Source organism: Chiloscyllium punctatum, chromosome 50 (assembly GCF_047496795.1).
Source record: "Chiloscyllium punctatum isolate Juve2018m chromosome 50, sChiPun1.3, whole genome shotgun sequence".
Taxonomy (NCBI): Eukaryota; Metazoa; Chordata; class Chondrichthyes; order Orectolobiformes; family Hemiscylliidae; genus Chiloscyllium; species Chiloscyllium punctatum.
The window spans coordinates 31737086-31750656 of record NC_092788.1 but is presented as its reverse complement, the minus strand read 5'-3'; the positions used below and the strand labels follow the sequence as shown (position 1 = coordinate 31750656).

At 54.3% G+C, this 13571-nt stretch overlaps 1 protein-coding gene across 2 annotated transcripts; it reads left to right on the top strand.

Moving 5' to 3' along the window:
* Positions 1–359: 359 nt before the first annotated feature.
* On the top strand, positions 360–12976 carry LOC140470161 (cerebellin-3-like). Of its 2 annotated transcripts, XM_072566586.1 has the most exons (4): positions 364–815; positions 920–985; positions 5617–5695; positions 12519–12976. In XM_072566586.1, the coding sequence occupies exons 1-4, from the start codon at positions 798–800 to the stop codon at positions 12920–12922; spliced, it is 567 nt and encodes a 188-aa protein (XP_072422687.1). In that variant the 5' UTR covers positions 364–797; the 3' UTR covers positions 12923–12976. The 2 variants fall into 2 exon arrangements, with proteins under 2 accessions (XP_072422688.1, XP_072422687.1); XM_072566587.1 differs by lacking the exon at positions 920–985 and having other exon boundaries at positions 360–815.
* The last annotated feature ends 595 nt before the right edge of the window (positions 12977–13571 follow it).

Here is a 13571-nt window from a genome sequence, read left to right as displayed (position 1 = left end):
TAGTGCACAGGGATGTGCAGGTTAGGGTAGATTGGCTGTGCTAAATTGTCCCCGTAGTGCCCAGGGATGTGCAGGTTAGGGTGGATTGGCCGTGCTAAATTGTCCCTGTAGTGCCCAGGGATGTGCAGGTTCGGGTGGATTGGCCGTGCTAAATTGTCCCTGTAGTGCCCAGGGATGTGCAGGTTCGGGTGGATTGGCCGTGCGAAATTGCCCATAGTGTTAGGTGAAGGGGTAAATGTAGGGTCTGGGTGGGTTGCGGGTCGGTGTGGACTTGTTGGGCCGAAGGGCCTGTTTCCACACTGTAAGTAATCTAATCTTAAAAAAAAGTTGTGTCTAAGTGCTGCCCTGATTTGCCTTTCCCAAAATCCAGCACCTCATGATTATCGGCAGGAAGACCGGTGGCAAGTGTTGCTCCGAGAGCGTGTGGAGGGACATGGGAAGTTCATGAATTGGGGAAAAAGCTCAGCAAATGAAACATAATACGGGAAAACTTGAGGCGACGCACTTGGATAGGAACAATAGCCGGGGCTGAACTTTATCACAGCATCAACACATTGAACAAAACAGTTCCTGTAATCAGATATTCGTTTTGAAAATAAGAAGCATCTTTGGCACTCAAGAGTCCAGTCAGAGGGAGATCGAGTGATGTTGATGGGGAGGAATTAGGCGACCACAAAATCAATCAATTCGGAGACTCCTCCCCTCCGAACTTGTACAAAAGGCACACAGACGTCTGGAGCAGGGAGAGATTCGAGAGAGGGTCAGAAACGGTGCAAGGAGGATAGCAAGTCGATACCATGTTGTCCTGTGGGAAAGTAAGTACACCATCACAGATTGTGGGGCCAACTGCGTCCAAATGGGAACATCTCTCAGGAGAAACTGGTCTTTTACTCTGATTTCTCTCTTCTCTCCCCTTCAGGAGGTTCTGCTGATTATCAGCTTCACTCAATGCCTCACCTCATCCTTGGCTCACTCCGACAGCAAGGTAATCGGAACACGTTGGGCTGAGTGAAAACCACAAGTTGCCCCCCCCCTCCCCCACCATCGACCCCAAACGTCCAGCCAACACACCCAGACACCCAACAGAGAAGGAGTTACACCGAGAGAAGGAGCTTTACTCTGTATCTAACCCCCTGTCCCTGGGAGTGGGGGGACAGTGTAGAGAGAGCTTTACTCTGTATCTAACCCCCTGTCCCTGGGAGTGGGGGGACAGTGTAGAGAGAGCTTTACTCTGTATCTAATCCCCTGTCCCTGGGAGTGGGGGGACAGTGTAGAGAGAGCTTTACTCTGTATCTAATCCCCTGTCCCTGAGAGCCTTTGCTGGGGGAGCAGTGTAGAGAAGGCTTTACTCTGTATCTAACCCCCTGTTCCTGGGAGTGGGAGACAGTGTAGAGGGAGCTTTACTCTGTACCTAAACCCCCTGTCTCTGGGAGTGTTTGAGGGGGCACAGTGTAGAGAGAGCTTTACTCTGTACCTAAACGCCTTGTCCCTGGGTGTGTTTGATGGGGCACAGTGTAGAGGGAGCTCTGCTCTGTACCTAAACCCCCTGTCTCTGGGAGTGTTTGAGGGGGCACAGTGTAGAGGCAGCTTTACTCTGTACCTGAACCCCCTGTCCCTGGGTGTGTTTGAGGGGGCACAGTGTAGAGGGAGCTTTACTCTGTACCTGAACCCCCTGTCCCTGGGTGTGTTTGATGGGGACAGTGTAGAGAGAGCTTTACTCTGTACCTAAACCCCCTGTCTCTGGGAGTGTTTGAGGGGGCACAGTGTAGAGGCAGCTTTACTCTGTACCTGAACCCCCTGTCCCTGGGTGTGTTTGAGGGGGCACAGTGTAGAGGGAGCTTTACTCTGTACCTGAACCCCCTGTCCCTGGGTGTGTTTGATGGGGACAGTGTAGAGAGAGCTTTACTCTGTACCTAAACCCCCTGTCTCTGGGAGTGTTTCAGGGGGCACAGTGTAGATGGAGCTTTACTCTGTACCTAAATGCCCTGTCCCTGGGTGTGTTTGATGGGGACAGTGTAGAGAGAGCTCTGCTCTGTACCTAAATGCCCTGTCCCTGGGTGTATTTGATGGGGCACAGTGTAGAGGGAGCTTTACTCTGTACCTGAACCCCCTGTCCCTGGGTGTGTTTGAGGGGGCACAGTGTAGAGGGAGCTCTGCTCTGTACCTAAACACCCTGTCTCTGGGAGTGTTTGAGGGGGCACAGTGTAGAGAGAGCTTTACTCTGTACCTGAACCCCCTGTCCCTGGGTGTGTTTGATGGGGACAGTGTAGAGGGAGATCTGCTCTGTACCTAAACCCCCTGTCCCTGGGTGTGTTTGAGGGGGCACAGTGTAGAGGGAGCTTTACTCTGTACCTGAACCCCCTGTCCCTGGGTGTGTTTGAGGGGGCACAGTGTAGAGGGAGCTTTACTCTGTACCTAAACCCCCTGTCCCTGGGTGTATTTGATGGGGACAGTGTAGAGAGAGCTTTACTCTGTACCTAAACCCCCTGTCCCTGGGAGTGTTTGAGGGGGCACAGTGTAGAGAGAGCTTTACTCTGTACCTAAACCCCCTGTCCCTGGGAGTGTTTGAGGGGGCACAGTGTAGAGGGAGCTTTACTCTGTACCTAAACCCCCTGTCCCTGGGTGTATTTGATGGGGACAGTGTAGAGAGAGCTTTACTCTGTACCTAAATGCCCTGTCCCTGGGTGTATTTGATGGGGACAGTGTAGAGAGAGCTTTACTCTGTACCTAAACCCCCTGTCCCTGGGTGTGTTTGATGGGGACAGTGTAGAGAGAGCTTTACTCTGTACCTAAATGCCCTGTCCCTGGGTGTGTTTGATGGGGACAGTGTAGAGAGAGCTCTGCTCTGTACCTAAATGCCCTGTCCCTGGGTGTATTTGATGGGGCACAGTGTAGAGGAGCTTTACTCTGTACCTGAACCCCCTGTCCCTGGGTGTGTTTGAGGGGGCACAGTGTAGAGGGAGCTCTGCTCTGTACCTAAACCCCCTGTCTCTGGGAGTGTTTGAGGGGGCACAGTGTAGAGAGAGCTTTACTCTGTACCTGAACCCCCTGTCCCTGGGAGTGTTTGAGGGGGCACAGTGTAGAGGGAGCTCTGCTCTGTACCTAAACCCCCTGTCTCTGGGTGTGTTTGAGGTGGCACAGTGTAGAGGGAGCTTTACTCTGTACCTGAACCCCCTGTCCCTGGGTGTGTTTGAGGGGGCACAGTGTAGAGGGAGCTTTACTCTGTACCTGAACCCCCTGTCCCTGGGTGTGTTTGATGGGGACAGTGTAGAGAGAGCTTTACTCTGTACCTAAACCCCCTGTCTCTGGGAGTGTTTGAGGGGGCACAGTGTAGAGGGAGCTCTGCTCTGTACCTAAACCCCCTGTCTCTGGGTGTGTTTGAGGGGGCACAGTGTAGAGGGAGCTTTACTCTGTACCTGAACCCCCTGTCCCTGGGTGTGTTTGATGGGGACAGTGTAGAGAGAGCTTTACTCTGTACCTAAACCCCCTGTCTCTGGGAGTGTTTGAGGGGGCACAGTGTAGAGGGAGCTCTGCTCTGTACCTAAACCCCCTGTCTCTGGGTGTGTTTGAGGTGGCACAGTGTAGAGGGAGCTTTACTCTGTACCTGAACCCCCTGTCCCTGGGTGTGTTTGAGGGGGCACAGTGTAGAGGGAGCTTTACTCTGTACCTGAACCCCCTGTCCCTGGGTGTGTTTGATGGGGACAGTGTAGAGAGAGCTTTACTCTGTACCTAAACCCCCTGTCTCTGGGAGTGTTTGAGAGGGCACAGTGTAGAGGGAGCTCTGCTCTGTACCTAAACCCCCTGTCTCTGGGTGTGTTTGAGGTGGCACAGTGTAGAGGGAGCTTTACTCTGTACCTGAACCCCCTGTCCCTGGGTGTGTTTGATGGGGACAGTGTAGAGAGAGCTTTACTCTGTACCTAAACCCCCTGTCTCTGGGAGTGTTTGAGGGGGCACAGTGTAGAGGGAGCTCTGCTCTGTACCTAAACCCCCTGTCTCTGGGTGTGTTTGAGGTGGCACAGTGTAGAGGGAGCTTTACTCTGTACCTGAACCCCCTGTCCCTGGGTGTGTTTGAGGGGGCACAGTGTAGAGGGAGCTTTACTCTGTACCTAAACCCCCTGTCCCTGGGAGTGTTTGAGGGGGCACAGTGTAGAGGGAGCTCTGCTCTGTACCTAAACCCCCTGTCCCTGGGAGTGTTTGAGGGGGCACAGTGTAGAGGGAGCTTTACTCTGTACCTGAACCCCCTGTCCCTGGGTGTGTTTGAGGGGGCACAGTGTAGAGGGAGCTTTACTCTGTACCTGAACCCCCTGTCCCTGGGTGTGTTTGATGGGGACAGTGTAGAGAGAGCTTTACTCTGTACCTAAACCCCCTGTCCCTGGGAGTGTTTGAGGGGGCACAGTGTAGAGAGAGCTTTACTCTGTACCTAAATGCCCTGTCCCTGGGTGTATTTGATGGGGACAGTGTAGAGAGAGCTTTACTCTGTATCTAACCCCCTGTCCCTGGGAGTGTTTGATGGGGACAGTGTAGAGAGAGCTCTGCTCTGTATCTAACCCCCTGTCCCTGGGTGTGTTCGATGGGGACAGTGTAGAGAGAGCTTTGCTCTGTACCTAAACCCCCTGTCCCTGGGAGTGTTTGATGGGGACAGTGTAGAGAGAGCTCTGCTCTGTATCTAACCCCCTGTCCCTGGGAGTGTTTGATGGGGACAGTGTAGAGAGAGCTTTACTCTGTATCTAACCCCCTGTCCCTGGGAGTGTTTGATGGGGACAGTGTAGAGAGAGCTCTGCTCTGTATCTAACCCCCTGTCCCTGGGAGTGTTTGATGGGGACAGTGTAGAGAGAGCTTTACTCTGTATCTAACCCCCTGTCCCTGGGAGTGTTTGATGGGGACAGTGTAGAGAGAGCTCTGCTCTGTATCTAACCCCCTGTCCCTGGGTGTGTTTGATGGGGCACAGTGTAGGGAGAGCTCTGCTCTGTATCTAACCCCCTGTCCCTGGGTGTGTTCGATGGGGACAGTGTAGAGAGAGCTTTGCTCTGTACCTAAACCCCCTGTCCCTGGGAGTGTTTGATGGGGACAGTGTAGAGAGAGCTCTGCTCTGTATCTAACCCCCTGTCCCTGGGAGTGTTTGATGGGGACAGTGTAGAGAGAGCTTTACTCTGTATCTAACCCCCTGTCCCTGGGAGTGTTTGATGGGGACAGTGTAGAGAGAGCTCTGCTCTGTATCTAACCCCCTGTCCCTGGGAGTGTTTGATGGGGACAGTGTAGAGAGAGCTTTACTCTGTATCTAACCCCCTGTCCCTGGGAGTGTTTGATGGGGACAGTGTAGAGAGAGCTCTGCTCTGTATCTAACCCCCTGTCCCTGGGAGTGTTTGATGGGGACAGTGTGGAGAGAGCTCTGCTCTGTATCTAACCCCCTGTCCCTGGGTGTGTTTGATGGGGCACAGTGTAGGGAGAGCTCTGCTCTGTATCTAACCCCCTGTCCCTGGGTGTGTTCGATGGGGACAGTGTAGAGAGAGCTTTGCTCTGTACCTAAACCCGCTGCCCCAACTTGCTGTACCTTCCTGATCTGACCTGAACGTTGGAATATTGTTTCTGCACTGTTTGTTTTATCTCTTGCTGTAGGATGATTGCGCTGAACTCAAGGTTCAGCTGCAGGCCCTGAGGGATCGGCTCACCAGACTGGAAACCCACGAACATGAGGGTGCGTTGGGGGAACATGGAGTCGCGAGAAATCCCAAAATACGACACAGTTTCCCGATGGATTCTCGCTCCATGGGCAGGCTGGTGTGGGAGCTATTTGGGGAGCACTGAGAGAAATGTGGGTGGCACAGGGACACAATGGTTGGCATTGTTGCTTCGCGGTGCCAGGGACCTGGATTCGATTCCCCCCTGGGGCGCCTGTCTGTGTGGAGTTTGTACTTTCTCACCGCGTCCCCGTGTCAGTGTGGGTTTACTCTGGGTGCTCTGGATTCCTCCCACAGACCAATAATGTGCAGGTTAGGGTGGATTGGCCCATGCTAAATTGTCCCCGTAGTGCCCAGGGATATGCAGGTTAGGGTGGATTGACTGTGCTAAATTGTCCCCGTAGTGCCCAGGGATGTGCAGGTTAGGGTGGATTGGCCGTGCTAAATTGTCCCCGTAGTGCCCAGGGATGTGCTGGTTAGGGTGGATTGGCCGTGCTAAATTGCCCCATAGTGCACAGGGATGTGCAGGTTAGGGTGGATTGGCCCGTGCTAAATTGTCCCCGTAGTGCCCAGGGATGTGCAGGTTAGGGTGGATTGGCCCGTGCTAAATTGTCCCCATAGTGTCCAGGAATGTGCAGGTTAGGGTGGATTGGCCATGCTAAATTGTCCCCATAGTGCCCAGGGATGTACAGGTTAGGGTGGATTGGCCATGCTAAATTGTCCCCGTAGTGCCCAGGGATGTGCAGGTTAGGGTGGATTGGCTATGCTACATTGTCCCACAGTTCCCTGGGATGTGCAGGTTAGGGTGGATTGGCCGTGCTAAATTGCCCCATAGTGCACAGGGATGTGCAGGTTAGGGTGGATTGGCCGTGCTAAATTGTCCCATTGTGCCTAGGGATGTGCAGGTTAGGGTGGATTGGCCGTGCTAAATTGTCCCCATAGTGCCCAGGGATGTACAGGTTAGGGTGGATTGGCCCGTGCTAAATTGTCCCCATAGTGCCCAGGGATGTGCAGGTTAGGGTGGATTGGCCGTGCTAAATTGTCCCCGTAGTGCCCAGGGATGTGCAGGTTAGGGTGGATTGGCCGTGCTAAATTGCCCCATAGTGCACAGGGATGTGCAGGTTAGGGTGGATTGGCCCGTGCTAAATTGCCCCATAGTGCCCAGGGATGTGCAGGTTAGGGTGGTTTGGCCCGTGCTAAATTGTCCCATTGTGCCTAGGGATGTGCAGGTTAGGGTGGATTGGCCCGTGCTAAATTGTCCCTGTAGTGCCCAGGGATGTGCAGGTTAGGGTGGATTGGCCATGCTAAATTGTCCCCGTAGTGCCCAGGGATGTGCAGGTTAGGGTGGATTGGCCGTGCTAAATTGTCCCACAGTTCCCTGGGATGTGCAGGTTAGCGTGGATTGGCCGTGCTAAATTGTCCCATTGTGCCTAGGGATGTGCAGGTTAGGGTGGATTGGCCGTGCTAAATTGTCCCCGTAGTGCCCAGGGATGTGCAGGTTAGGGTGGATTGGCCGTGCTAAATTGTCCCACAGTTCCCTGGGATGTGCAGGTTAGCGTGGATTGGCCGTGCTAAATTGTCCCCATAGTGCCCAGGGATGTGCAGGTTAGGGTGGATTGGCCGTGCTAAATTGTCCCTTAGTGCCCAGGGATGTACAGGTTAGGGTGGATTGGCCGTGCTAAATTGTCCCCGTAGTGCCCAGGGATGTGCAGGTTAGGGTGGATTGGCCGTGCTAAATTGTCCCCGTAGTGCCCAGGGATGTGCAGGTTAGGGTGGATTGGCCATGCTAAATTGTCCCCGTAGTGCCCAGGGATGTGCAGGTTAGGGTGGATTGGCCGTGCTAAATTGTCCCTGTAGTGCCCAGGGATGTGCAGGTTAGGGTGGATTGGCCCGTGCTAAATTGTCCCCGTAGTGCCCAGGGATGTACAGGTTAGGGTGGATTGGCCCTGCTAAATTGCACCATAGTGTCCAGGGATGTGAAGGTTAGGTGCATTAATCGGGGGTAAATGTAGAGTTGGGTAGAATGGGACTGGGCGGGTTACTCTTCGGAGGGTCGATGTGGGAATGTTGGGCTAAAGGAATGTTTCCTTACTTTCGGGATTCTATCATCCTCTATGATAGAGTCTTCCATCTTGGTGTGCCCACCGAACACCTGGGAGGATGTGGGGGCGTTGTGCGCAGTTTTCTGTCATTTGTTTGCTCGATGACTGGGACAGCATTTCTCTCCAATCCTTAGTTGCATCCCTCCCCACTCCCCCCGCCCTTTCGGAAGCCGGGATGGTGATGGATGGGCATTGGGTTCTTGATCCCCCCCCCCCCCTGCTGTCTCACCCTGCCCGGGAGGGCTGTTCCGGGATCGTGATCCGGCGAAGCGACAGCGATGGGGTTCCCAAATCAGGCCTCCGCATCTGGAAATGGCCAGGGAAGCACGTTCCTTCTGGACCGGTGGTTGTGGTGGGTTCGCAAAGTGCACGTGTCTGCGCTGTGTCTTGTTGCTGGCCGATGCTGAGCCACCGGTGGCGGTGTGGGTGCCAGTCAGAGAGAGGCCACTTTCTCCTTGGGAGGTAATGGGAGATGTACCCACCCAGGGCAAGGTGGGGGTGATGGGGTGCTTTTCCTCTCTCTCCCGACTTGCGGGTAAGGCTCTGGGGAGTCAGCAGGTGAGTTACTCGTTTGCAGGAGCCCGACCCTGTGAGCTGCTCTTGCCAACTTGTACGGCAAGCGCAGTTCAATTTCTCAATGGAAGCAGATATGGATGCACTAATGAAGTTCAGACTCGATCAGCGTGAGCAGGACAAGGGAGCACATGATCGGGCGAGCACTAAGGGAATTCAGGTACACCAGTCCCTGAAAGGAAAGGGAGATAAAGTAGTGCAGAAGCAATTCGGATAATTTTCTTTAATCGCCAAGAGTTGAAGGACCGGAAGCTAATACTGGAATTGTATGAAATATTGGCGAGGCCACAGTTAGAAAATAGTGGGCAATTGGGGAGTGCACATTACAGTGGGGATGGGACAGCACTGGCGAAACGGACACATATTAGGATGCAACTGGTGCTGGACAGTCGCAGCTCTGAAGAACCATTGGACAGAGGGGTTGTTTACCTGGGAAGGAGATCGTGCTGGGGAGATGTACAAAATCACAACAGAGCACAGACAGGGGAGAAACACAGCCCATTTGGTGAAGGCATTGGCAAGCAGGTTGATGCGGGGTTGGAGAGAACGTTCACCCAGATTGTGATGGGAGAATGGAACTCACTGCTGGCTGGGAGAAACAGAAAGAGTCACAACACTGAAGAGGTGCTCAGCCGTGCGCGTGCGACACCAGAGCAGACAAATCATCACAGACTCCCGGCAGTGTGGAAACAGGCCATTTGGCACTAACCCTCTGAAGAGTTGCCCACACAGACCCATTCCCCTACACCATTTTCTTACATCTACCCCTGCCTAATGCAACTAATCAACACATCCCTGAAAACGATGGGGAATTTAGCACGGCCAATCCACCCTAACCTGCACATCCCTGGGCACTACAGGGACAATTTAGCACGGTCAATCCACCCTAACCTACACATCCCTGGGCACTACGGGGACAATTTAGCACGGGCCAATCCACCCTAACCTGCACATCCCTGGGCACTACGGGGACAATTTAGCACGGCCAATCCACCCTAACCTGCACATCCCTGGGCACTACGGGGACAATTTAGCACGGGCCAATCCACCCTAACCCGCACATCCCTGGGCACTACGGGGACAATTTAGCACGGCCAATCCACCCTAACCTGCACATCCCTGGGCACTACGGGGACAATTTAGCACGGACAATCCACCCTAACCTGCACATCCCTGGGCACTATGGGACAATTTAGCACGGCCAATCCACCCTAACCTGCACATCCCTGGGCACTACAGGGACAATTTAGCACGGCCAATCCACCCTAACCTGCACATCCCTGGGCACTACGGGGACAATTTAGCACGGCCAATCCACCCTAACCTGCACATCCCTGGGCACTACGGGGACAATTTAGCACGGCCAATCCACCCTAACCTGCACATCCCTGGGCACTAGGGGACAATTTAGCACGGCCAATCCACCCTAACCTGTACATCCCTGGGCACTACGGGGACAATTTAGCATGGCCAATCCACCCTGACGTGTACATCCCTGGGCACTACGGGGACAATTTAGCACGGCCAATCCACCTTAACCTGCACATCCCTGGACACTACGGGGACAATTTAGCACGGCCAATCCACCCTAACCTGCACATCCCTGGGCACTACAGGGACAATTTAGCACGGCCAATCCACCCTAACCTGTACATCCCTGGGCACTACGGGGACAATTTAGCACGGCCAATCCACCCTAACCTGCACATCCCTGGGCACTACAGGGACAATTTAGCACGGCCAATCCACCCTAACCTGCACATCCCTGGGCACTACTGGGACAATTTAGCACGGGCCAATCCACCCTAACCTGCACATCCCTGGGCACTACGGGGACAATTTAGCACGGGCCAATCCACCCTAACCTGCACATCCCTGGGCACTATGGGACAATTTAGCACGGCCAATCCACCCTAACCTGTACATCCCTGGGCACTATGGGACAATTTAGCACGGGCCAATCCACCCTAACCAGCACATCCCTGGGCACTATGGGACAATTTAGCACGGGCCAATCCACCCTAACCTGCACATCCCTGGGCACTATGGGACAATTTAGCACGGCCAATCCACCCTAACCTGCACATCACTGGGCACTACGGGGACAATTTAGCACGGGCAAATCCACCCTAACCTGCACATCCCTGGGCACTATGGGACAATTTAGCACGGCCAATCCACCCTAACCTGTACATCCCTGGGCACTATGGGACAATTTAGCACGGGCCAATCCACCCTAACCAGCACATCCCTGGGCACTATGGGACAATTTAGCATGGCCAATCCACCCTAACCTGCACATCCCTGGGCACTACGGGGACAATTTAGCACGGCCAATCCACCCTAACCTGCACATCCCTGGGCACTACGGGGACAATTTAGCACGGGCCAATCCACCCTAACCTGCACATCCCTGGGCACTACAGGGACAATTTAGCACGGCCAATCCACCTTAACCTGTACATCCCTGGGCACTACGGGGACAATTTAGCACGGGCCAATCCACCCTAACCTGCACATCCCTGGGCACTACAGGGACAATTTAGCACGGCCAATCCACCTTAACCTGTACATCTCTGGGCACTACGGGGACAATTTAGCACGGGCCAATCCACCCTAACCTGTACATCCCTGGGCACTACGGGGACAATTTAGCACGGTCAATCCACCCTAACCTGCACATCCATGGGCACTACAGGGACAATTTAGCACGGCCAATCCACCCTAACCTGCACATCCCTGGGCACTACAGGGACAATTTAGCACGGCCAATCCACCCTAACCTGCACATCCCTGGGCACTACGGGGACAATTTAGCACGGCCAATCCACCCTAACCTGCACATCCCTGGGCACTACAGGGACAATTTAGCACGGCCAATCCGCCCTAACCTGCACATCCCTGGGCACTACGGGGACAATTTAGCACGGCCAATCCACCCGAACCTGCACATCCCTGGGCACTACGGGGACAATTTAGCACGGGCCAATCCACCCTAACCTGCACATCCCTGGGCACTACAGGGACAATTTAGCACGGCCAATCCACCTTAACCTGTACATCCCTGGGCACTACGGGGACAATTTAGCACGGGCCAATCCACCCTAACCTGCACATCCCTGGGCACTACAGGGACAATTTAGCACGGCCAATCCACCCTAACCTGCACATCCCTGGGCACTACGGGGACAATTTAGCACGGGCCAATCCACCCTAACCTGCACATCCCTGGGCACTACAGGGACAATTTAGCACGGCCAATCCACCTTAACCTGTACATCCCTGGGCACTACGGGGACAATTTAGCACGGGCCAATCCACCCTAACCTGCACATCCCTGGGCACTACAGGGACAATTTAGCACGGCCAATCCACCTTAACCTGTACATCCCTGGGCACTACGGGGACAATTTAGCACGGCCAATCCACCCTAACCTGCACATCCCTGGGCACTACGGGGACAATTTAGCATGGGCCAATCCACCCTAACCTGTACATCCCTGGGCACTACGGGGACAATTTAGCACGGCCAATCCACCCTAACCCGCACATCCCTGGGCACTACGGGGACAATTTAGCACGGGCCAATCCACCCTAACCTGCACATCCCTGGGCACTACAGGGACAATTTAGCACGGCCAATCCACCTTAACCTGTACATCCCTGGGCACTACGGGGACAATTTAGCACGGCCAATCCACCCTAACCTGCACATCCCTGGGCACTACGGGGACAATTTAGCATGGGCCAATCCACCCTAACCTGTACATCCCTGGGCACTACGGGGACAATTTAGCACGGCCAATCCACCCTAACCCGCACATCCCTGGGCACTACGGGGACAATTTAGCACGGGCCAATCCACCCTAACCTGCACGTCTGTGGATAGTGGGAGGAAACCCACGCAGACACTGGGATTGAATGTGCAAACTCCACACAGACAGTCACCCGAGGCTGGAGTCGAACCCGGCTCCCTGGCAGTGGGGGGGGGGCACCAGCGCTACCCACTGAGCCGCCGTGCTGCCCCAAAGAACCAAATGCTGAGAATTGGGTTGAGGATGGTGAGATGGTCGTTTTTAACCAGCGATGAGATGACTTGTGCTGTGCGTTCATATTGAAGTGCTCACTCTCTCTCCGTCTCTCTCTCTCTCTCTCTCTCTGCCAGAGGCCCATGACCACCACGCTGCACTGTTCGCTGCCGCCTACTCAGAGGGTGATGCTATCTCCATCACGGGCGTCCCCTTCATATTTGACCAGGTTACTCTGAACCGAGAGGAAGGCTACGACAACACCACTGGAATCTTCACCTGCCCCATCCAAGGTGTCTACTCCTTCGTCTATTCCTCGTTCCCGGGCAAAGGGACGGCGACCTCCGTCAGCCTCGTGAAGAACAACGTCGAGGTCAGCTCCATCTACAGCGACCTGTCGGAGGGCAACACTCAGTTTTCTGAGCGCACTGTCCTGATTTTCCTGGCGGAGGGGGACAAAGTGTGCGTGCAGCTCAAAAAAGGGTCCGTGCTGAGGCAGGCGGCCTACCTGAACTTCCACGGATACCGGGTCTCTGATTAATCCCTCCCCTCCCCGAGGTGTAGCCGCCCCCCACCCCCGCACACTCCTGCCCCTTCCCCCCCCCCCCCCCCCCCCCATTCTTCCCTTCACTCCCCCCTCTTGCCTTGTGAGCTTCACTGTCGCTTGAGGTGGTCGGGTTTGCTCTGGGGATACAGGCTCTGCTGGCGCGTGGGGGCCCGAGAACGTTCGCTCGTGTTTCCCTGCTTCACAAATAAAGGAAAGCTGCATCGCAGGAATTCATGTGCGTGTGTGTCTTTCCACTGGCAAAGCGTTCCCGGCGAAAAGTCAGGAGGAGGCCGTTCACACTGCCTCCCCTCCCAACCTGCTAGCCCCCCTTCAATAGGATGATGGCTGGTCGGATATATTGTTGCCTCCTCCAATAAACTTACAACTCTTCGCTTCACAATAATCTGTCTATCCCCTGCAGGAAAATGGTCAAGGCCCTTTCGGCCTGAGGGGGAGAGCACTGGAGTTAAATTGGATTGGATTGGACGGGATTGAATTAAATTGAATTGGATTGGATTGAATTGAATTTATTGTCACGTGTACCCAGACACAGTGAGAAGGTTTGTCTTGCGAGCAATACAGACAAATTAAGTCGCATTGATAGGTAAACAGCGGTAAAAATGAACACAGGCCCAGGCAAATG

What these genes read in the sequence shown, in the direction of transcription:
- LOC140470161 (XM_072566586.1), top strand. An exon ending in TGGCTCACTCCGACAGCAAG is followed by an intron (nt 986 to 5,616) that starts GTAATCGGAACA and finishes CTCTTGCTGTAG; the next exon opens with GATGATTGCGCTGAACTCAA. An exon ending in GGAAACCCACGAACATGAGG is followed by an intron (nt 5,696 to 12,518) that starts GTGCGTTGGGGG and finishes TCTCTCTGCCAG; the next exon opens with AGGCCCATGACCACCACGCT.